Source organism: Mytilus galloprovincialis, chromosome 4, assembly GCF_965363235.1.
Source record: "Mytilus galloprovincialis chromosome 4, xbMytGall1.hap1.1, whole genome shotgun sequence".
NCBI classification, from domain to species: domain Eukaryota; kingdom Metazoa; phylum Mollusca; class Bivalvia; order Mytilida; family Mytilidae; genus Mytilus; species Mytilus galloprovincialis.
In genome coordinates, this window is record NC_134841.1 from 20,903,275 (window position 1) to 20,929,220 (window position 25,946).

The 25,946-nt window shown below is 31.5% G+C and overlaps 1 protein-coding gene across 3 annotated transcripts in view; it reads right to left on the reverse strand.

Moving 5' to 3' along the window:
- Positions 1-636: 636 nt before the first annotated feature.
- The window catches only part of LOC143071599 (neuronal acetylcholine receptor subunit alpha-10-like), a 43,043-nt gene continuing 17,733 nt past the window's right edge, over positions 637-25,946 (reverse strand). For 2 of the 3 annotated variants that reach the window (XM_076246011.1, XM_076246014.1), the window contains exons 2-7: positions 7,356-7,473; positions 5,693-5,862; positions 5,061-5,105; positions 3,873-3,982; positions 2,293-2,828; positions 637-1,573 (exon numbers count right to left, since the gene is read on the reverse strand). In XM_076246011.1, coding sequence (XP_076102126.1) covers positions 1,005-1,573; positions 2,293-2,828; positions 3,873-3,982; positions 5,061-5,105; positions 5,693-5,862; positions 7,356-7,422 — 1,497 coding nt within the window. In that variant the 5' untranslated portion in view covers positions 7,423-7,473 and the 3' untranslated portion in view covers positions 637-1,004. Of the gene's footprint in view, positions 1,574-2,292; positions 2,829-3,872; positions 3,983-5,060; positions 5,106-5,692; positions 5,863-7,355; positions 7,474-19,979; positions 20,170-25,946 lie in introns of those variants that run through there. The other variant, XM_076246012.1, reaches the window with a different exon arrangement.

Here is a 25,946-nt window from a genome sequence, read left to right on the forward strand (position 1 = left end):
TACCTCTTTGGTGTAGTGTAATTACCTTGTTTTTAACTTTCTATTTCTCTTATGCAATGGAGTTACTTTGTGTTTTACTTCGTCTAATTCCCGAACAGTGGAATTACCATGTTCCCACTTTCTCTTTTTCTGATGCAATGACATTACTTTCTATTTTACTATAGTTCATTCTCGTACAGTGTAATTACTTTGTTTTTACTTTCTCTTTCCCTGATGCAATGTAGTTACTTTGTGATTTACTTAATCTCATTCCCGAGCACATTTATTACTATGTTTTAACTTTCTCTTTCCCGTATGCAATGTAATTACTTTGTATTTTACTTTATCTAATTCTTCCATGTTCTTGTACAGTGTAATTACTTTGTATTAAGCGTACGTCTAATGCAGTGTACTTTGCATTAACTTGATTTCCCTTTGGTAAAATATCCCACTTGTATTTAGTTATCTTTTTTGTGTGCAGAATAATAACTTAAAAATCTCTGGAGCAGTGATTTTACTTTGAAAACCACAGATGCAGGGTAAACAAAACCAAACACTACAGCGCAATCACTATTGTCTTATTACTTTTTTATATCGACTATTGTGCTCCCTAATAGATTTCTTACTCTATTTTTATACAGCCATTGAAAAAAAGTATTTCACGTGAAGAACGTGCTTTTAATTAAATTATTTACGATGACATCATAAATCGTCTTAAAAGCAAGACGGATGAAAACCACAAAAACAAAAAAGGACATGTCTTTTGATATCAAATACAATAAGACAATTATTGCCAACACATTTGCCATTTTTTGTTAATTTTATATTTAATTATATGCATGATGAATTTGCGCAATGCTTTAACGCTATAAGCAGCATTCCATAAAATGCTTTTTGCTTCGCTTCTAACACACAGGCAGTATCAAATCGTTCATCAACATATATTTCCATGTTAAAAGACACAAACAATATGCTTGTTTCTTAGAATGTCTGCGACGTTTTAGTAAGCATCATGCTAGCAATACTTATAAATGAACCTCCTTTCTCATGGGCAAGAAAATAAGAAGATATAAAGTACCAGTCAGTGTGCCAGTGAAAAACAACCAAAACATGAATCTGTCGAGAACTGTCCCTGCTTCTTGCCATTGATTCCGAAGATTTGTTTCTCGATCTTTTTCTTCCTCTCTATCTATGAGGTTTTGTAATGTTTGTAATACTAATTCTTGAAATTTCTCAGTATTTTCCTGTGAAGTGTTATATGGATTTGGCTGATTTGAGTTATTTACTTCGTTTTCACCTTTAACGAAAAGTATGCTATCACAAACTCGGGTAGTTCCGTTAACCATCGGCAATTTTCGGAAACTTCCATTTCCTGTATAAACAGTTTCAACTAAATGAGTCTGCGACGGTTTTGGCTGATATGGTATATGATATAGTGTCATGCACATTGCTTTTGATAGAAATTTCACAACCCTTTTAAAACAATATGGAAGCGGCACTGGATCGTGCATTCCCTTCATATAAATATTTGATACAAGGACGGAAAATATTATAGAACAAGAAGTAAATGACATGGCTGTGATCAGATAAATTCCTAGAAATAAGAAAAAAAGAAATGTCATTATATCGTACTGTTTGGACATTTCAATTGAAACAATATTTAGAGCAACATTAAGTGTATATGTGCTGTCTCATTAATGTTTTTCTTAAATGTTTATTTTATTTATGAAAATTAAATTTTACCTACAAAAACAAAGGTCTGTATGGTATCTACGACACAATTTGACTAAAAATGATTGTCAAGGACAACATACGAACGTCAAACGCTAACGCATTTTCTATACCACATGTAATATTTGAATCGCCCGTAGAAGTTTATACACTTTTGCCTTTTTTGTTGGCGATTTCTCCTTAGCATAAATATGTTTAGGTACTCAACTTTATATTAGTGGTACACTACAAATGTATGACATAGTTTAATATGTTTATTGTTTTAAAGCAAACACATTGTATGGTCTAGGCAACTAAATACCACCTCTTGTTGCCTCATACTTAAAACGGTTGTTCAAATATCATTACACTTATGACTTGCTGATTACCAATGTGTTCACACTGAGTGTCTAGTATATAGTTGTGATGCACTTTTAAAGATGGCAGACGCGAACAATCAATTAATCTATACTCTGAATGAAACATGCACTTTTAAAGATGACAGACACTTAAGTAATAATTTAATCAATCAATCTATACTCTGAATGTACCATGCACTTTTAAATAAGAAAGACTTATTATTATGTATTTGAAAATACCTACCAAGTAATGGGACATAGAATGATGTGGCTGGAGTATTCTCAGCAATTAGTAACATAAACACTGAGAGTGAGAGCAATACGGTTAACCCTAGAGTTATCTTCTCTCCACTATCTGGACGCAGCCAAAATCCAAGTAATGTCAAGGACGCTAACATGGCTGACGGAATAATCACATTATACATATAGTATGTGGTCCTGCGACGAATATGAATATGAAAAGTAACATCGGGGAACGGTGTCGGACAACAAGGATAGACAACTACGTTTCGAATAGCTTTTGTATCTATAAGCTTCCATTCCCCATTTTCTACATAGTTAGACAAATCTATGTCCACAGATCTATTTGTAACATCAACCTGGAATCCATCATACAACCAAGAACCCATTTTTAACTTGCATATTTGGTCATCAAATGGAAAATATGTTATATCCATTTGGCAAGTACTACGAAATTTGACTATAGGAGGCCAGAAAACGTTTCCATCATGTCCGACCATTGCTAAAGATTCCATATATTTGTTTGTGTAGTCATTGGCACTGAAAGATAAAAGAAAATTAGCTAATACAGCTGGCTTCAAAAAGGTTTAATTCAAATTAACTTCAGACTGCAGTAACGTAGCCAGGTGGAAACTAAGATGCAAAAACAACAAAAATTGAGAAAATTGAAAAGGATAAGAAAAAAGAAAATTCTAAGACTTTTATTTCCTACTTATTCCTGATGTGGAAATCATTCGCGGACCAAACATTATTGTTTTTATGTCTTTCACGCAGAAAAACCGACCACAAAACACACTAAAACCTTCATCAAAATAGCAGTGAAATAATATTGGAACTCTAGACGGCAAAAACCTTTTCAATTAAGACTTGATGCGGACGTGGGACGTTAAAACGCAGTTGATAGAGAATATAGTTATCAAAGGTACCAGGATTATAATTTAGTACGCCAGACGCGCGTTTCGTCTTCATAAGACTCATCAGTGACGCTCATATCAAAATATTTATAAAGCCAAACAAGTACAAAGTTGAAGAGCATTGAGGATCCAAAATTCCAAAAAATTGTGCCAAATACAGCTAAGGTAATCTATGCCTGGGATAAGAAAATCCTTAGTTTTTCGAAAAATTCAAAGTTTTGTAACAGGAAATTTATTAAAATGACCACATTATTGATATTCATGAAATGTCAATTCAGACTTGGTCCGGCAGGTTTCTTGTCTCTAAATACTCAAAAAGTAGACAAAATTTGAATGTTAAAATTTCCATTCCATATTGTTCGGTGTAAGAAATATTTCTGTCAGAATTTTATTGTTTTTATTAACATTATGAAGCTCATTCGCTTCAAACTTTAATTTTTTCAAAGTTGGGACTTAATCATGAAGAAGATTTGATGCATACAGGCAAATACTACCTGGCATCACTTTGTTGTTCTTTACTTAGTTTTCATCGCTTTTAGGGAGTTCATGATACAGATAATGTTGTACTTAATTTCAAGTCGTGCACTTTTCATCGACATTCTGGAGCAGATGTTAGCTTTTTTTTTTATTAATTAACCACGTGGATCAGAAAAAAACGAACAACTGGTACCTGTTATAGAGTATGATATCAGGTCTCCATAGTTTCGTACAAGGTATTCGGAGCAACTCTAGCCCGTTATAATCAGCTGGATCCCAAAGTAGCTTTTCATCTTTCCATTCCTATCATATGTAAAGATACATCAATCGTCAATGTTATCAATGTTATCAACAGTTCATTTTAATATCATGTAATGAAAAAGTTAACAAGAACGAAAATATTTTTTATCGAATAAAGTCAATTTTTAAAATAAAATTGGTCGTGTAAGATGAAAGACAATTAGATATTGTGCAACCGCCGGAGGCAAGCGCGGCACCCTAAGAACAAGTTATTTTGACGTTTAAAAAAGAAAACTACAGCAGGTGTTCTCCCTTAGTATTTGTTGTTTATTCGTTAGAACTAAGTCTGTGGCTTGAATGAACATTTGACAATTATATAAATTAGAAATAACAAATACATATTATATATAAATAAATATTGGCTTTGTTTCTTTCTTATACTTGACCGTTGTTAGAGGAAGCAACATCAAGATATATATACATATATATATATATATATATATATATATATATATATAAATATATATAAAAATAAATAAACAGTTTGATCATTAATCGAAGGAATAAATCTTAAAAAAGCAAAACAAGAAAAGCAATACAATAAACACAGCACATTAAGATCTTTTTGAACAAATTATTAGATAAGTTGCAAAAGTTTCATCAGAAGCTGATTTCACCTGGATAATTGCAGGCGCCTGATAAAGTTTGAGTGTGGTAATATAAAGAATGACTCTTAATAGAATATAACTAAAGTTTATAACACTCCTGAATCGCGGAATATTCCTATAATATTTTTTATAAGTGACACTTTATGATTTTCATCAATAACCGCTACAGTTATCAAATGGAACAATAATCATCACGGATTCCCGTTCAGTTTTATTTCAGCCTCTGCAGTTGTTTTTTTTTCTTATATTTTATTGTACGGTTAATTTATTACCCGACAAAAGTTTTTTGTCTGTTTTTGTTTTTACATCTGAAGTCAGATTTATAATTCCTCTGTCTTGTGTTATTATCTTTAACACACTTTCGCTGTCGCCGGAATGAGACACTTATGTCTATATTGTATTTCGTGACGTTTTAGTAGGTTATCAATGCTGTTCAGAAGGATATCTTACTTTTTGTACGATGATGTACATACCTGATCTAGCCATATGTTCAGAACTAATACTTGATTTCTTTCATCCTGAAAATAGATGTATGAACATATATATGTATATCTACAAATTTTGTGAAAATAAGGATTTTACTTTGATATGAAATAAATAATTATATATGCAAATAAATTTTAAACAATAAGTAAAATGCCACGTGACTATGTATACCATTCAAAAGGTCAATGTAAAAAAAAAGTAATCAAGATTAGGGTCAAACATCATTTATTTTTTTGGTGTTAGGTTGTTACTTTTTTTATTGCAATCGCATTTTGGCCTTTTCGAAGTTATTCAGAATTAGAAAAAAAACAAGTGAGAGGTTTAGCTAGGTTTAAAACCAGGTTTATTCCACTAGTTTTACAAAAGAAAATATCTGTACCAAGTCAGAAATATGATAGTTGTTATCCATTCATTTGAGCTTTTGATTTTGTCATTGGAATTATCTTTTTGAATATTCCACGGAGATCAGTATTTTTTGTGATTTACTTTTTAATATGTTCTGGATTCTTACACATCAATTAACTCATTATAAATGTATTATTTTTCTGCAGTTAGTTTTTTTTTCTTTAAGGATGACCTGTATATCTGACCTTCTTAATATCTGATGATCTCTACTTACAACATCAAACAGCTGAGTTAATGTTATTCCCAATCGCACCACAACCGGATGTGACGCATTGAATACAGGTCTGGTCTCACTGCTGTAATGTTTCATCAAAACAGATAACAATCGTTGTTCATCTGTCATGAATAATCTTTGTTCATCTGTCAAATTTTGTCCTTGGATTACTGAATATGAAAATACAATAATTGTTAACCATTTGTGTGAAAATTCTATTTGTTTGTATTTTGAATAGATAACTATATCTATACGAATTAGCACGTTCACTACTTTTTACACAATGGATGGCAAATCAATGTTCTTGTCAACTGTTTCAGAATGAAGTGGTTTTTTTTTTATTATGTGTTTGTTATATGTAACAATAAGAACATATCCAGAACAAAAACTAAATATGGCATTCATTAAAACTAGATGAAAAATTAGAAAAAAAATACAATAATAAATAACTGTTAAAGCACGAAAGTAGCATTGTTTATCTTGCTGTCTTTTGTCAATGCGTTTATATCTTCTTTGATTAAACGATTAGTATGTTCGGTCACCGTGTTTTCCTATATATTATTCCCATTGTCTGTGCCTGTTATACGCCCTTGGCCAAAGAGAGTTAATTAAAAGCGGTCTCTGTCTTTGTGAAATCATTTCCTTTCCTGTCCTATTCTTCAGATATCCTTTGGCTTTTTTGGTTAATAGATTTTTTTGAGAGATACTGAACAGTTTTTTTATTAAGAATTTAAATTTATTTGTTTTTGTGCTAAACATTTTTAAAAGAGCTTGGTTTTTCATATGGACTGCCAGATCAATTTTTTCTATTTTCGTTTTCTATTTTGTATTATAAACATTATACATGTTTGTTTTACGAATTCTATTGTGTAAAAATCTCAAGTTTGACTTTAAATACTAAGAATAACAAGAAAAGAACAATTGTACGAATTTCATTTATGATGGGAATAGGAACTTTGTCCTGCTTTCTACTTGACCGATACGCTGGGCTGTATATGTAACGTGCTAGTTTAGAGTCAAGTTAACTTTCAACATAAAGACATGTCAACCAGACTTAAACAAGGGCAGATTATTCTGACTCCGAGCCAACCGATCTGCTCTTACTCCTAAATTGGGCATGTTGATGAGAAAGGCAGGAAATTTGCATTTCCAAGTCTTTGAAAGGCGAAACTTACATAAATGAAGAGATAAATGAAAAATGAACAGATTGATGCCCGATTTATATAATTCCAAGGCCGTCAGTCGGCATCAGAAGCGACGAAGCAGCGCATCTATTTTGGGTGGGCAAATATCCACTTTTTGATATGGGACGAGCTCTGACGTCCCACGGCCCCAGCTTGTCTGGCAAAACAGCCCTTGGACGTCAGAGTAATCTCGGATTACTTCAAAGTGACGAACACGCTACCACAGTGGTGACAACACTAGTTCATGCATCAATTTTAAACTTTGATGAAATTTATTTTAAAACACTTTGCATAATATATTGGAAGAATTATTCAATAAACTGAAACTATGCTCGCTATAATATAAAAAGCCTACGATGAAAATATTTGCAAATACCAAATGACGAAAGTATAACATGCAAAACGGCGCAAAGTTATTTGTTAGTTTCGATACATCTAATAACCTAATTGTCTTCAACTAATGATGTGCAAAAACTTACCTGAATGAACTAAACTCTGAAGTAATAACAGCAGAAAAACTATAGAAAATGCTTCGTCACATCTCATTTTCTACAGACATAATACTCCAAATGTACAGATCCTGTTAGATTCCTCCGTCTGAAACAGAAACACAATTTAATCATCATTAGGAGTAATCAATTAACCTCTGATTAGAAGATATTCTATCAATTAACCTCTGATTATAGGATATTCTTCTAAACAGCATTAAGTTCAGGTAACTATGACCTTTCAGAAGTAATTACGTGGTTCATTGGGCTTTCCACGGCAGGTTACATTCTAAAATTTGATAATAGTTACAACACATCCTACTATTGTTTAAATAAGTCTTTCGTATATTTCAGATCAGCTAAACAGCTTACCTTTATGCGTACAAACGAATTTTACAGAGTATTCGCCATTTATTTATATTTGTAAAGATTTTTTCAACTCATTTTCAGTAGAGAAAAACGTGGTTAGATAGTTATTTCTATTGTTTAGATTTTCAACTTACTTTCGAAATAACTATGCGGTACAATAATAACTAACTTCGTTTAGATTTCTACCTCATTTTTGGCTTCACTTTGAAAAGGAAATACGTGGTAAAAGAGTATTTTGGGCTTAAGAGATTTCAACAAGCTGGAATTAAAAACTACGTTTTCTATTTGTTATATGCAATAATTACATTAGATGTATGTTTCATTACAATACTTTATTCTGATTGGCTAACTGAACATCACGTGTTATTCCGTAAGTAGTTGCATTGCTCAATACAACTTTTCCTTCATGATAACACGTGGTCCAACAATAAAGTGCACAGGTGAATTAAATAAAAAAATATATAAAATTCGTGTTTTCATGATCATAGCTAAAAAATGTAATTATAAGTATTGAATGCTTCTTTTTGTAATTTTATAGGGTTGTAAAAGCGTTGACCGTGCGCACATTTTTAGAAGGAAGCGCTTCCGCGCTTCATACAAAATGTACTTCGGTCAACGCTTTTACACCCCAATAAATTTACAAAAAGAAGCATTCAATTCTTAAATGAATGCAAATAATTATAAATAAAGAAGTGGCAAATTTAGTGAATTCTGTTATTCCTGGCGCCGTTAACCGTACATGCTTAAATGTCTTAAGGTTTGGTCAGAAAAAAGCAATATGAAACATATAACAATAAACATAATAAGATTTATTCCTATGAAGAATAAATCCGGTTATCGGAGGAAAGTGGGCTTACGTTTTGGGAGTTGTCCCGCTTTGAACACGTGGTGGAACTTGTTATGTATTATGAGTCACGTTAATTATTTTAACCTTGATAACTGTGACGTCATCATTCTTTCTTTACCACGTACGATACAGCAGAGGGAAGACGCAAAAAATTGGGTTCCGTATGAATTAACTAATGTTTGTTTCAAAAATTGTTGGTTTAATTCAGTGGAAATCATGAATTATATTTCCAAAAATAGAAATTTTAACAGACCCGTAATTTCAGATAAAAACTGCGCACATGGTTTTAAAGACACGTGTCGCATTGACGTCTGCGATTTTAAAACTATCGTTATATGAAATTTTTCATCTGCTACACAGCAAGCAATTTAAAGAGAAACCAATAATGAATAAATGTATGAAGTTTATAAAATATACAGATCTAACATTGTTGGGTTGATGTTTAGACGAGTTGTATAGATATTATAACTTTTCAACGGTCGTTTCACTAATATTATTGTAGTAATTTTTCAGTTTTAAAAACCAAACATCTTATGGAAATCGGGAAAGCAGATCGTATGTCACAAAGGCCCTCTAAAAGTCCTTATAAATGCAGCCAAAGGCAAAGGGTACAGCAGAGGGGCGTACCGACATCGTTGGGAAACAGATCTAGCAATGTCGTTGGACAGCATACTTCCACGCAAGTTTTAGCTACATGTATGATGACTCCTGGCAGAACTTAGGAATGAAGTTGTTCAGATTGTCAATGGCAATGCCCTTATTCACTCTCCAGCTACTGTTAGTGTTACATCTCCTGACTCAGTCAATGAAAGGCAACAATCGAATACAGGTATAACACAAAGTTCTAATATTTGCCAATAACTAGTGCAAATGATAATCTATGTTTAAATGTTTCACAAAACTCGGAACAAAATAATTAATGGTGAATATGTAGATTTAGGTATATATTGCTTTAATACAAATTCAGGCACAGAACAGTAGATACAAATGGACAGCTGATTATCCAAACTAAACTAAGTAAAAAGATTACTGATATTAACACATGGATAGATGCTTTCCTTATTTACATAAGTATTTATGTTGGTGTACATTTAGAAGATGCACCTAACTTAACCGAATACATACATGTTAAAATATTTTGTGTATCCGTGTTTCCAGTACAAAATTTACAAAATCTCTCATTAGAGGGTATTGTTGGTCTTGCATACCTACCAGTTTCTATTGATAATGAGTGTGCACTTATTCTTAATTTAGTGATAAATAAAAAGTTAACCACAGTTTCCATCTTTTATCTTAGATAGTTCAAATTTAATTTAATTTTGTAGAAATCTTCTAGTTTCTGTTTGAAATTACTATTACAATGCTTGTTAAAGGGTATTCCAATATATTTCATTAATTCAGATAATTTATTAGACCACAAATTTTCTCTGAACTAAGTTGATATTTTAATAGGATTGATTGATTGTTGGTTGCTTAATGTCCAGTGGCAAATATGTCAGGCATTCTATCAGGACGGATATTTACACAGTGTCTGTAAATAGTGTCATTTTAGGATAATTTAGTTTGTATCAAGCGGATACATTGTTATGACACAGTGTCTGTAAATTATGTCTTTTTAGAATAACTTAGTTTGTATCAAGGAGATATTCTGGTAGGACACAGTGTCTCTAAATTGTGTCTTTTTAGGATAATCTAGTTTGTATCAATTAGATCCATTGATAGGACAAAGTTTCTGTAAATTGTGTCTTTTAAGGATAATATAGTTGTATCAAGTAGATACATTGATATGACACAGTGTCTGTAAATTGTGTCTTTTAAGGATAATATAGTTTGTATCAAGTAGATATGTTGATAGGACAGTGTTTGTAAATTGTGTCTTTTAAGGATAATATAGTTTGTATCAAGTAGATATGTTGATAGGACAGTGTCTGTAAATTGTGTCTTTTAAGGATAATATAGTTTGTATCAAGTAGATATCTTGATAGGACATAGTGTGTTTAATTGTGTCTTTTAAGGATAATATAGTTTGTATCAAGTAGATATGTTGATAGGACACAGTGTCTGTAAATTGTGTCTTTTAAGGATAATATAGTTTGTATGAAGTAGATATGTTGATAGGACAGTGTCTGTAAATTGTGTCTTTTAAGGATAATATAGTTTGTATCAAGTAGATATGTTGATAGGACACAGTGTCTGTAAATTGTGTCTTTTTAGGATAATTTAGTTTGTATCAAGTAGATACATTGATATGACACAGTGTCTGTAAATTGTGTCTTTTTAGTATAATTTAGTTTGTATCAAGTAGATACATTGATAGGACAGTGTCTGTAAATTGTGTCTTTTAAGAATAATTTAGTTTGTATCAAGTAGATATGTTGATAGGACAGTGTCTGTAAATTGTGTTTTTTAAGGATAATTTAGTTTGTATCAAGTAGATATGTTGATAGGATACAGTGTCTGTAAATTGTGTCTTTTAAGGATAATATAGTTTGTATCAAGTAGATATGTTGATAGGACACAGTGTCTGTAAATGGTGTCTTTTAAGGATAATATAGTTTGTATCAAGTAAATATGTTGATAGGACACAGTGTCTGTAAATTGTGTCTTTTAAGGATATTTTAGTTTGTATCAAGTAGTTACATTGATATGACACAGTGTCTGTAAATTGTGTCTTTTAAGGATAATTTAGTTTGTATCAAGTAGATATGTTGATAGGATACAGTGTGTGTAAATTATGTCTTTTAAGGATAATTGAGTTTGTATCAAGTAGATACATTGATATGACAGAGTGTCTGTAAATTGTGTCTTTTAAGGATATTTTAGTTTGTATCAAGTAGATACATTGATATGACACAGTGTCTGTAAATTGTGTCGTTTAAGGATAATTTAGTTTGTATCAAGTAGATACATTGATATGACACAGTGTCTGTAAATTGTGTCTGATAAGGATAGTTTAGTTTGAATCAAGTAAATACATTGATAGGACACAGTGTCTGTAAATTGTGTCTTTTAAGGATAATTTAGTTTGTATCAAGTAGATATGTTGATAGGATACAGTGTCTGTAAATTGTGTCTTTTAAGGATAATTTAGTTTGTATCTAGTAGATACATTGATATGACACAGTGTCTGTAAATTGTGTCGTTTAAGGATAATTTAGTTTGTATCAAGTAGATACATTGATATGACACAGTGTCTGTAAATTATGTCTTTTAAGGATAATTTAGTTTGTATCAAGTAGATACATTGTTAGGAAACAGTGTCTGTAAATTGTGTCTTATGAGGATAATTTAGTTTGTATCAAGTAGATACATTGATAGGACAAAGTGTCTGTAAATTGTGTCTTTTAAGGATAATTTAGTTTGTATCAAGTAGATACATTGATAAGACACAGTGTCTGTAAATTGTGTCGTTTAAGGATGATTTAGTTTGTATCAAGTAGATACATTGATATGACACAGTGTCTGTTAATTATGTCTTTTAAGGATAATTTAGTTTGTATCAAGTAGATACATTGAAAAGACACAATGTCTGTAAATTGTGTATTTTAAGGATAATTTAGTTTGTATCAAGTAGATACATTGATAGGACACAGTGTCTGTAAATTGTGTATTTTAAGGATAATTTAGTTTGTATCAAGTAGATACATTGATAGGACACAGTGTCTGTAAATTGTGTATTTTAAGGATAATTTAGTTTGTATCAAGTAGATACATTGATAGGACACAGTGTCTGTAAATTGTGTATTTTAAGGATAATTTAGTTTGTATCAAGTAGATACATTGATAGGACACGGTGTTTGTAAATTGTGTATTTTAAGGATAATTTAGTTTGTATCAAGTAGATACATTGATAGGACACAGTGTCTGTAAATTGTTCCTTTTTAGTATTTTTGATTTGTATCAAGTAGATACATCAGAAACATAGTGTACATGTCTAGTGGCTTTCGAAGCGTTCCGTAAATTGTATAATTATGATATCATTTGGCCACCATTTTTAGAATCACTTAAGGCATTTTTATTGCATGCAACTATATTTATTGCTTATATGTCACTTGAAACAAATTAAATGGGTTTATAGGACAGCTAACTGTTATCCGTAAAGAAAGATCACGTTGCAAAATTTTGCTATTATTGTTATCCCATTCTCAAAAACGGATCAATGTTGTCATGGTACATGTATATAAATAACAGAAACTAAACTAGAATATTGTCTAATTTATTTGTAAAAAATATGAAATGCAAAGACCAAAGGTTAAAGTCCCCTTATTCTCTGACTTTGGTGACAAGTACCAGTGTTCATGTGTGCTAAGTTTTTACAAGTTTGAATACATGTAGGAATAATGGATTCAGTTTCATTTTGAATCGGAGATATGGTAAAAACCAATAAGCATGAATAAAGCAGCCACAAGAATGTACACCTTTGCCGCTTAGCTATATATACAATTGGGAGGTTGTTACATAAAATAGCCTGAAATATATAATAAGCCCGATATATTCACATCTGACGGCGTTACTTTATCTCATGTGGGCAATTGGTTTTTTTTTTTCTTATTTCATTACAGGGTAATTTAAATATAAATATATGTGTGTGGTCATTTAAAAGTACGGTCACGGCGGGTGTGTTGTGTCGCTACCGCATTTGTGGCGGTGGTCGAACTCCGTGTCCAATAACTCTTGGCATAGCCACTGAATTCGACCATGTGGCGAAAATAGCGACACAACATCTACAAATATATTATGCTTCTTATAATGGAATTATGTATCCGCTGAGCTTCTGTTTCCCAGGGCCAGCATCCGATATATTTTGGAAGCAATAATGTTAATAAGGATATTATATTGATATATAAGGAAATGACATTATAAGGAATAACAATAAGGTGGAAATAAGGAATAAGAATAATGTGGAAATAAGGAATAAGGAATGGACAATAATGTGGAAATAAGGAATAAGGAATGGACAATAATGTGGAAATAAGGAATAAGGAATGGACTATAAGGTTTAATTATATATACTAGGGACTTGCCAATTATGTTTCTCGGCAGTCCCATTCTTTGTCAAGCCGTGGCCGTACAATTTTGTACTTTTGCCAAATAAAATATTTCTTACTTTATATATTTGTATGTTATTTGGCCCCACAATGTCTCAGATAATAAGATTTATTCCTATGAAGAATAAATCCGGTTATCGGAGGAAAGTGGGCTTACGTTTTGGGAGTTGTCCCGCTTTGAACACGTGGTGGAACTTGTTATGTATTATGAGTCACGTTAATTATTTTAACCTTGATAACTGTGACGTCATCATTCTTTCTTTACCACGTACGATACAGCAGAGGGAAGACGCAAAAAATTGGGTTCCGTATGAATTAACTAATGTTTGTTTCAAAAGTTACCCACCCACCCACCACTTAGATAAAAGACATACTCCTAAAATGTAGTTAATATACATGTGTTAAATGTTATATTATGTTATATCATGTTGTTCGTTTTTCTGCTGTTTTTGTTCTATTTTTCAGGTCTAAATGACTGGTAGCTTATTCCGATTGTAATCCCAATCCTTCGTCACGGCTTCAGACAAAGACTCCGACCATTGTAATCCCAATCCTTCGTCACGGCTTCAGACAAAGACTCCGACCATTGTAATCCCAATCCTTCGTCACGGCTTCAGACAAAGACTCCAACCATTTAATGGCGAAAATAGCGACACAACATCTACAAATATATTATGCTTCTTATAATGGAATTATGTATCCGCTGAGCTTCTGTTTCCCAGGGCCAGCATCCGATATATTTTGGAAGCAATAATGTTAATAAGGATATTATATTGATATATAAGGAAATGACATTATAAGGAATAACAATAAGGTGGAAATAAGGAATAAGAATAATGTGGAAATAAGGAATAAGGAATGGACAATAATGTGGAAATAAGGAATAAGGAATGGACTATAAGGTTTAATTATATATACTAGGGACTTGCCAATTATGTTTCTCGGCAGTCCCATTCTTTGTCAAGCCGTGGCCGTACAATTTTGTACTTTTGCCAAATAAAATATTTCTTACTTTATATATTTGTATGTTATTTGGCCCCACGTTGTCTCAGATAATAACACTATCTAGATCTAAGCCAAATCAGTATTAGAATTTAAACACTTATGTTGGTTAAATCTACAATTTGCAGATGTTTAAAATATTTTTCAGGATAAATCATGTCACTGCTGAATTATTATAATCAAATTTTGTTTTGTCATTCATATTCAAATACACAGATTAACAAATGCTAAAGTGCTTTTATACCTGGATTGTAACATGATGAATTTTTCATTAAATGTATTTTAAGCCTACATGTATCTCAAATCTAACAACGTTGCAATTGCCAACCAAAGTTTACAGATGAACCCTTTAGGGACTATTAAACATTGACATAATCTTTTGAACCACTTCACAGACTTATGGAATAATATTTTTTGTTTATACTATATAAAGTAATATATGTTTGTAAAGTTTGTGAATTGAATACTTATCTGACGACCAACAAAACAGAACATTGTTTACCATTATAGAGAAATACGTACACCGTGAAAGAATAGATGCACTTTCCTTGGAGCCTCACGTTATAACATGTTTTGATTTTTACTCAATTCAGTTTATGTTTTGTTAATAGACTTCTGAAAGTAAAATATAAAGAGTCAATTTCCTTTTAATTTCTTATTTTTCTTTTTAATTCTTTTGTAATCAGTTCAACAGAGAATTAAGTGAAAGTTGATATTGTACATCTCTCTCATCTGGTAAACGTTTGGTTCTGTAAAACGTGCAACGTAGATATTATATATAGAGACAAAAGATCTACAATCAAATACCAATAATACCTTGATATGATATACCCTTCCATTGTTTTTTCATATCTAGAAATCATAAATGTTTTTTATCACGAGAGCCTCGATCAGGATGTATTAAAATGCAACAATTATACATTTACATGATGTATATGATAAGAGTTGAAATGGTAAGGAAATCAAACAACTCTTTGCAGATCTATACGACGAGGCATTTATTTGTCCAGTTATTATCAATAAAATAATAGTTGTTTACATTATTCGTTATTCTTTGATGGTTTGTTATTAATAGATTTATATCAACATTTCTAACTTTGATTTCATGTAAATATTATTTCATCGGTATTTTTCTTAGTACGATCTTCACTTTGAGTCCCGTGTATGTACATTTTTCACAACACAAGTGTTAATTCATATATCATTTAGATATGAGATAATATAATGTCAATCGCTTGTATATTTTGAGGTCTGTTTTATGTGATTTTACTTGTTATCTTAGAGTTACTGATCAAATCAAACACAGGAATTGCACTTTTTATTTGTCATTTATTTATCTAGATTGCAAATTTTTTATCTTTTTTTCTTTATTTTTGCATTAATTCATGATATTCATCTTTCTTAGAACTTAAAGTACATGCATGAATTTATTATCTTATTTGTAATGAAAAGTACATAAGAATTAAAAAAAAAAACATGAAAATGTAAATATAAAAATTAGAAGATGTGGTATGATTGCCAAATGAGACAACTCTCTTCAAGCGTTAATTAATCGCAAAGAAACACTACTTGGGAATGATGGTTGGTCGGCGAGAACGGGTGCAAAACGTATATGTGTATAAGTAAGTGATAGCTTTTGTTCTATTTTGTAGAAGATATTCAATATTTAATTTAAATTTCAGTAATTTTTCAATTATCACATATCATTAGTACCATCAAAATGGCATAAACCTATAATATAAAAATAAGGCGATGTGGTATGATTGCCAACGAGACAACTATCCACCAACATTCAAATGAAGTGGAGGTAAGAAAAAATTATTATAGACAACCGTACGGTATTCAACAATGATAAACCCATGACGTATGGTGGGGTATAAAAGCCCTTTGCATGAAAAATCTGAAACAATTCAATTGAAAAAATCAACGGCCTGATTTAATACAACATATCAGTTTACGAAAAAACAAATATGACAAACATGATTATCACTGTACTATTATGCATATTTTAGGGGCCAGCTGAAGGACACCTACGGGTGCGGGAATTCTCGCTACATTGAAGACCCATTGGTTGCCTTCGGCTGTTGTTTGCTCTATGGTCGGGTGGTTGTCGCTTTGACATATTCACCATTTCCTTTCTCAATTTTAATGAACCAAGCACAACCACTCAACTACAGGCTACATATTGATTCTGTCTAGTTTAACTATGAAAAAGATGTGTGCACTGATTTATACCGAGAATTTTTATTTTAACAACAATATGTACAATGAACTTTTTGTTTTATCTTTGTTTTTCATAATTAGATGTCACTGCACCTTGAAGAACAGTAACCATAACTTGCTATTGTAAGAGTCTGATTGTAATAATTGCACCAGAAACATACATACATCATATTAATTAAGGTTATAGTTGTATTGTGCAGGTACATAATATAAGCGTCTGTTGGTATCATCTATAATAAGTCTTCTTTTTTTTATAGCTCTCTGTTTTTAGAAGATAACTAAGTCTTGTGTTATTTTGTAACTCATGATATAATTAACATTGTTCAATATAATGGAACGATAATGATTTCTGTGTACTCGACGGACAATTTCTCTGAGATAATCCAGGTACGCTCGATACGCAGTTTCTCGTGGATAGTTTCCATCAGGAATACTCGTTACTTGAATTTAGGGAGGACCAAATATAGCATGTTAGAGAGCATAATTGTAAAACAGGCCAATATACAGAATGGCACATAGGCGGATCCAGGAGGCACTGGGGGTATTGACCCCCTGCCTTCCGTGGAAAAAAAAATGATTATATAGAGAATCACTGAATCATGACTGTAGCGGGCCACCTATTATGGCAGTCAGTGCCACCCCCAACCCCACCCTCCCCACCCCCACCCCTTATTAAAAGTTCTGGATCCGCCACTGTGGCAAGATTGTGTAGGGTCAGCTTTGTCCGATACGTTTTATTTATCAACTCCAGTGATGATTTAGCACTGTTTAATGTGCATAGGATTCTGATCTGGTAACTCTATGCATTATCGATATACCAGTCAATTCCATTTTATTATAAACACGTTTTTTAGAAGTTTTTGCTAATTAAATGCCTGAAGTATTTCAACCTGTTATATTAGTTTCAACACGAGCAGTCATTTGTTAAATCAGATGTGTAACAATAAAAGCATTACAATAAAGGTTACCATAAAACATAGTTAAATCTAACATACCATGGTATGCTAAGTCAGCTGTTGCCTTTCTGATGTTTTGTTTGATGAAATAACAATTCAGATTAAGATTTCAAGCAGAATTAAAAGATAAAAAAGAATTAAATGATGCTTTCGTAAAATTTTTCATGTGAATATTTTATGATATTCCTAATGTCCCACATCGCGGTACATACATGGAAATAAGAAGATGTGGTATGAGTGCCAATGAGTCAATTTTCAATCCAAGTCACATTGTGTAAAAAGTAATCAAAATTGAATAATAGGTCAAAATATGGTCTTCAGCACAAAGCCTTGGATTACATAGAACAACAAGTGTTAAAGGACACCAAAAAAGACCAGTGTAGTACAGCTCAAATAGAAAAACCAACGGTCTAATCTATTTAAAAAGTACGAGAAACACGACACGTATGAATTACACCAACAAACGACAGCCACTAAACAACAGGCTCCTGACTTAGGACAGGTGCACACAAATGCAGCGGGTTTAAACGTTTTAGGAGGCTCCAACCTTCGCCCTAACATGAAATACTTAAGTAGTAGTGTAATATTACAGCACAGAAAGACACTATAAAATATCAAAGCATATAGATGACCTTATAAACTAAATCACTTAAGTCACAACAATATAAACCCCTTGAACAAAGCAAAGTCGACATCGTTCCGTTTCAGTAAATCACAGCTTCTTTAATGTATATCAAATTCGTTTCTGTCAGGCAAAAACATCTCATTATTAAACAACCATCTAGAATTAATATTTAACAATACTTGTTTTGTAAAATGACAATCCGCTTGTTGTTACAGGGTTCTCATTATATAGACATGAAATTAAATCGGTAAAAACGATAATTGATTTATGTTTTTAAACAAATATCTCGTCATTTTTATTTGTATTTTCCTATTTTTATGTATGTATATATTTTGGTCATTCAGATCATTATGCATACTAGTATTTATAAATCCTTGGCATTCGTATTTTTGTGTTTGGTCGTTCCCAGTGGAGACAAATCAAGAAAAAAGCTTCCAAATTTTTAAGTGTTATTTTCATTTTACAGATCAACTTAACTATGCATTATTATAAGGAATAAGAGAAATGAAAGTAGCAGTTGTCAATATAAAACTCAGGAAAGGTAAAATTGAGAATGGAAATGGGGAATATGTCAAGGAGACAAAACCACAAACAAAGAGGTATGTTTGGCATCTTGTAAATCACAGCTTCTATAATGTATATCAAATTCGCTACTATTTTCACCACGGAAATTTGAAATGTAATAGATGTACAGAAAGACAATATTGCTAATTTATAGAAATTGATAATATATGTCAAACGATTGACTCATTTATTGCTGCTCTTCATCTGATAGCAGGGTAAACAATTACATGCATGATTAAAATATATGCAGACACATTTAAGATCAAAACTGTCATTTGATAGCAAAGGACTAAAACACGAATCCTGTCTTACATAAAATACAAAGAAGTAACTCGACCATTCTTTGGATAGTTAAGTTCACCATTTAACTTTACGATTGTGTATATTAGTATCAAAAATATTACTGTTGTTATAAGAAGATAACATGTATGCTTTTAGCAGTTGATCTTCATTATTATCCAGGGGCCTGGTTTTCGAAAGTATTTTACGACTAAGTCATGTTTTATTTCTTTTATTTCTATAACTTTTAAACGTATTTTTTTTAAAGCAATATTTCAGCTTATTAACTGGTGTAGTGGTTAGTGCATTGGACTCCTAACACAAAGGTTCCTGGTTCATTCCCGTTTGGGATGAAAATTTCAGGAACTCAATTTTCGGCTCTCCCTTGACACCATCTGCGAGTATGGTCTTGAAGAAACGATGATAGTCCGTCGGAAGGGGACGATAAATGGCTGACCCGTGTTAAGAGAGCCATATCTCTTGCACGTTAAAGACACCCTTGTGGATTTCGAAAAAGAGTAGGCTAATGCCGCTCGCATCCGCAAAGTGGAAAGGGTTTAATATAAGTTGCAAAACTTGTTTCCCAATCCACTATAAATAAATATGTTTAAACTAACCTTATTAACTAAGTCCTTTATTATATTAATTTAAAATAAATATACTAAAAAAGTAAATAGAAATAAAACAGTAGAATATACTTACGAATAAGATATAATTCAGCCGATGTAAAATTATCCTCTTGTAACAATAAATGTAATATTGGTAGATAGATAATGCATTGTGTATTCACTACGACTGTTTCCTTTTAGTTAATTAAGTAATAATCTTGTCCGTCATGTCATCATAAACTCTAATGTTTTTAACAGATTAAAATCAATTTTGTTGTAAGAATTGATTATTTACTTTGGTCATTAGTTGGATAACAGCTGAAAAATGATTTTCTTACGGTGATTCAAACTTTTTATACGAAGCCTCGAGAAACTTTTCATATTAACTGAAAATAACTAATCATTGCTCAATAAATAAACAACATATCTATACTGACAAATAGGATAGGAAAATATCCCATATGATAACAGTTTCATTTCCAGCTATGGAAAACATGTATTGTAAATAACGGACAATTTTATTTTTTTCGCAATTCAGCTGCAGTGATGATTGCTGCTATTAGGTTAGGCAGCAACCATTTGATTTTCTGGGGGGGGGGGGGGGAGCTATGGATTTTTTTTCTGGACGAACTTTTTTTTTTTCCCCTGCGACGAAAAACAACCTATTTTTTTCGCGACAAGTCGAAAACAATTTTTTCGCAACAAGTCGAAAACAATTTTTTTCTTTCAATTATAGCATTACATATAGTCATGGGCAGCTGAGAGTGAAACAAACATTTTTCTTTTCTCAGAATCAAAAACAAATTATTTTTTTTCTCCTAAAACTGGAAACAAACTTTTTTCCAAAAAAATCCATAGAGCCCCCCCTCCCCCCCCCCCCCCAAAAAAAAATCAAATGGTTGCTGCCTTAATGTAACGTACATATTTTATACTTGTAGGTACTCTATTCAGATGGTAATTGCTATTACATATTGCTATTGTACACCAACAGATGAGATGTTAAAAACGCTGATAACATTTAACGTTCCTGATTAAAAAAGTGAATACCACTTGATCTGGGGTTGGCTTCCTCCCATTGTACATAAAAAAAAAAGTTTTTTGCTGCTGTTACTTTTGTAGTCCTGTCTTTGTTTTTCTTGTTTTTGTTTGTTTGTTTGTTTCGTAAGATATAAACGTACATGTACATAACCTATTTCATGACACTATTAAAGTGTTTCTGGAGTTATAAACGACAAGAATTTAAAGTTCCTAATTTTATACAATAGTAACACTTGAAGAAAACGGTTACCATAGTATTTACTTCACAGCTATTATAATCTAAATGTTTCTCAATTTTGCTTGCTGTATGTTGTCGATACTAATATTTTGATTTGCAAAATTTCAAGTGTTCCTTCTTATAGATCATATTAATATCTTATCTCTGTCTCATGTAAGGGAAAGGTTGAGCAGTTACAAACATGTTTAACCCCGTCACATTCTGTGTGTGCCTATATCAAATCATCAGCTAGAAGTTCATAGTTTGTCGTTTGTTGCATCATATTTGTTTTTCGTTTATTGGTTTGTTCATGCATCCGACTTTTAGTTTTCTTCCATAATGTCGATACTTTTTATTGATTGACATACGGCATGGTATAATACTATTTGCTCATTGTTGAAAGCTTTACTGTGACCTATAGTTGCTATAATCTCCTTCGTTTGGCATCTGATGAATGTCTGTCTCATTGGCAACCATACCATATCACTTTAACTTATACGCTAACTAACATTTGTATTTAATAACTTTGTTACTGCTTACATTAACTGCCATCACTTTTTATGATCTTAGGCCCGTTATAGGCTGTGATTTGTTAAAATATGACACCCTACATCTGTGTTATTTAATGCACAGATGTAGCTCTAGTGCTCGTCACTTAACAAAGAGTTTTACTAAAACAGGAGCTAGGAGCAGTCCTGAACTTGCGATTACAAGTCATTTTAGATTTAGATTTAAGTACCCTGTAACTCTTATTGATGAATATATAAACATTCTTCCTGATCTTTTCTCTTTTTTTGTAAGTGCCTTTTGGGATTTGATATCTTAATCTCGACTTTATTTCAAATAATTCATGATATTAAGGTGTGTTTTGTATTTGAAGCTTCATAATATCCAACGTCATCAAGTATATACACGGCACCATAACACGAGTGCTTTACATTCCTAAATTTTACAATTTTTGTCAACAAATGACTAAGCTGTCATCCAGTTTTAACAGATCAGAAGACAACTGACATATAAACCTTTTTTTCTTTGACAACAATCCCTTACACCATATACACAAACTTACTAATAACACATAGTTGAATCATTGCTTGATTTAATTGCTGTTGAGAGGGTTCAAGCTTGTGACATCCATCAGAAGGAAACTCGTAGTTATCGTGGCCAATATATCAATATCGACAGGCATAAAAAGACAGATTGTCAAAGGGAAGGATTTTATTTTCTATGAAATGTGCAGGTCTTTAAGTGCTTTATTATTGAAAAAAGTGAGAACAAAAAGTTTTTGATACAATCTAATTAGCTGTCTTATTTAGAATGTTGATTTGTTTGTGACTCCGTTAAGATTAGCGTAAACTATTTGGCATGTTCAGAACAGTCCCTGCAAAACTTTCAAGTACACGTCTGTCAGGAAATCTTTGAAACATAATTACTTACTGTGTACCATGTAAACCTCAGACTATCTACTGCAGAGATTCAAAAAAGTAAATTAAATTTTAAAGACGCCCATGTATAAAGAGCTTTAAGATGGATTTAGAGTATTGAAATGAAAGCCACGCATCGCATTTATCTCTTTCAACACGTCTGTCTTATATGCACTCTTCAAACACAAAATATTGGCTATTGACCAGAGTCTAAATTATACTCAACAGAACTTTCTTCACATTAAAGTATTCAATTAAAATTTGCCATTATTATTATTATTCTTTTGGAAATTAGATAGTTTCATTTAATAATTAATTTTCAAAACATCAAAGAAATCAGATTTTTATTTGCGATTTTTTGAAATTTTAAATAAATTGATGTTGGATTGAAATCATTTTTTACATTCAATATTACTATTTAAAATGATTGTTTAACAATGTTTAATGCATGTATGTCTCTATAAACTATGATGACAATGTGATTGACTGTTTACTTACATCAGATTCCATTAGAAAAGTATAGAAAGACAATAAGAGTTTATGGAAAGCTTTCGCTCCTCATAAGGTATATTCATAAAAAACATAATGTTTCTGTCAAATTATTAAAAAAAAGATTATGGTTCTTTGGCAGTTGAAAGTTTTAAAATTCCTGACCTTGATATCTGACCGGGATAGATTAGTTTTTTTTTCAATGTCTAAATTACTTAAAATACAGGGAATGTTCAGAGTCCCATTTAAAACCCGACAGTTACTTTTATGATTTATTTTTAGAGACGTTCAACTTAACACTGGACATGGCAAATAGTCTCTCGTTTGAGTCCGACACCTTTCACGGAACACACACTGTCATGTCAACAAAATGGGCGGTGATTTGTCTTTAGTCTGTATAAATCGTTTCAAATGAATATGACTGAGTATGGATTTACAAAAAGGTCAATAGGAAAATAGTTAAACATTCAAAACCAAATTACAATCTCTATATCATATAGAGATATGATGTGTCTTTCATTGTAAATACTCTCTTTGCAGTATATTCTTTTATATGTAAAAATAGAAAAAAAGCTCAAATATTTAAGAAATGAAGACCTCCCGGATTCAAGCCAGGTGGAAAAGCAATATGAATTTATATAATTCAAATGTGTATCAAATATTGATTGTAATCCATTAAGACGAATCTTTACCCATTTGATTGGTGTGTTATAATATACTTCTTCAGTAACTTTCTTATTGAATGATATTAAACCTTTTTGATATTATTTAGAAATATCCTTTGTTTCTATCATCTGCTTATAAAAGGCATGGAAGCTAAAGCAAGTGTTAGCAAGGGAGTCGTCAATGCTTCAAATGCGTCAACGTTTTAATAATGAATGTATCGGTTTCTTTTAAAACAGTGATGAAAGGTTTGCAATATTTCGCAAATGTTTCGTTATAACGCAAAGGTTTTCGTTAAACATAGGAAGAAATTTAGAAAGAAATGAGTGGCGTTAATTAATACACTTCCATATAAATGTTCATGACGTAAAGCGTATTTTTTCTCTTAAAATATCTTGTTTAATTGATTGCAATGAATTTATTGTCTCCTTTGATAAAATGTTTAGAGGAAAACAACCCTTTCGTGTTTTTTGGTCAATAATATTGAAACGAAATTCCAATGTGTTATAGTTTCTTTATTTTCATATCACTGCAGAATTAAACTGTTACCTCTTATTAAATTAGATCTGCTTTGGTTGACAAAGTGTGCAATTTTTTTTAAATATTGATTGACGAATTTCTTTGTCCAGCGGCAAGTAGTTCGTGGATATCCCAGTCCAGTAGCAGATAATGTTAACAATATGTAAACATGTGTTGCTATTAATTACTATTTATTAATTCACTAACGATTGATAAAATCAAAGGATTTAAAATGGCTATGAAGTCAAAAAATGCATAACAATAAAATATAATAAAAAGTTATCAAATCCTATTTAGCAGATGTGCAAACTTTTCTTCCTTTCTTCTTGAACTCCAAAGTTGACTAATGCACTGAACAGAGCAACAACTAAAACGCATAATCTATTTAGCAGCATAGTTAGGATATTAATATTGTTTTAAACTTATGGAGAATATTTCATTTTTAACAAGAAAGTAGAGGGATTTCGCTGAAAAAAATCGACAAATTAATAAAAATCGGAGAATTAACTTATTTCACATTGTGTGCTCTGTATAAAGTGGCTCGAAAACATATTATAAGACATATATTTTACATATTTTTTTTCATTTGTGAATTAATTGCATTTTTATTCGTCTGTTTACTGAATGATTTTTCTAAGAGTGAGGCATTATGTTATCAACATATTAAAACAATCACACATTGCCGATGGAGTTGTTCTTCTATCGTTTATGGTTCGTTGTAGATAACTTGTCGCCACAAAAAGTTTTTTTTAATGGGTGTTATGTTATAACAATAAAAAAAGATTAGAAAATAAAGCGATATTCTGATACTTCAAATGATTCAGCAATTCAAAAGACTGTGAAATGTTTAAACGGCGGAATAAAATAATATTTTTCAGACTACAGCCTCATTTCAAATAAACAATGAGTACATATTGATAAGAACACGTTCGTCTTTTCAACAACAACAATATAAAAAATACATGTCTTGTTTTCTTACTGGATTTATAAGATTTAAACATCGGTTAGCTCTAAGTCTATCTTCTTTTTAATTATCTTTATTTATTTATCTATTTTAAACACACATTAATTACGCAACCTGTTTATAGCAGAATATGCTTAAAATATCTTCCACATGTGTATCACATGTGTTCACAAATGAGATACGTAGTGAGTCAGTAATACTTACTAGCTATATAGTATTCAATTCTGATATTTTTTTTTATAAATAACCATTATGAAGATATATCTAGTACTATTTTTCCAACCCTTCTGGAACTAAGCATTGTATGGACTTTCAAATTGTACTAAGCAATGTACGGAATTTCAAATTATACTAAGTATAGTATGGAATTTCAAATTGTACTTACAGCAGATTCAAACGAGTATGAAGCTACATGTAGATTCTTTGGTTAGCTTCCTTGCTAGCTCAACCATGAAATCATTATTAGGTAAGGTTCACAAGCCTTTGGGTGGAGTCAATAGTTTAACAGAGAACCAATCAGAACTAGTGACATAATATAAACATTGTAAAACTAGTTTTACAAGTCAGTTTAAAAATAAGTTTTCAATCTGAATTTAAAATTTATTGATAAGGGGACGACCATTTCATATTCTGGGAGACTATAGGAGGATTTTGAAAATAAATAACTCAGTCTTGATAATCACAAAAATAAATGGTTTGTTCTGTGGTAGTTTGAAAATAAATTACCTGACTTGCAATGTATTGAAA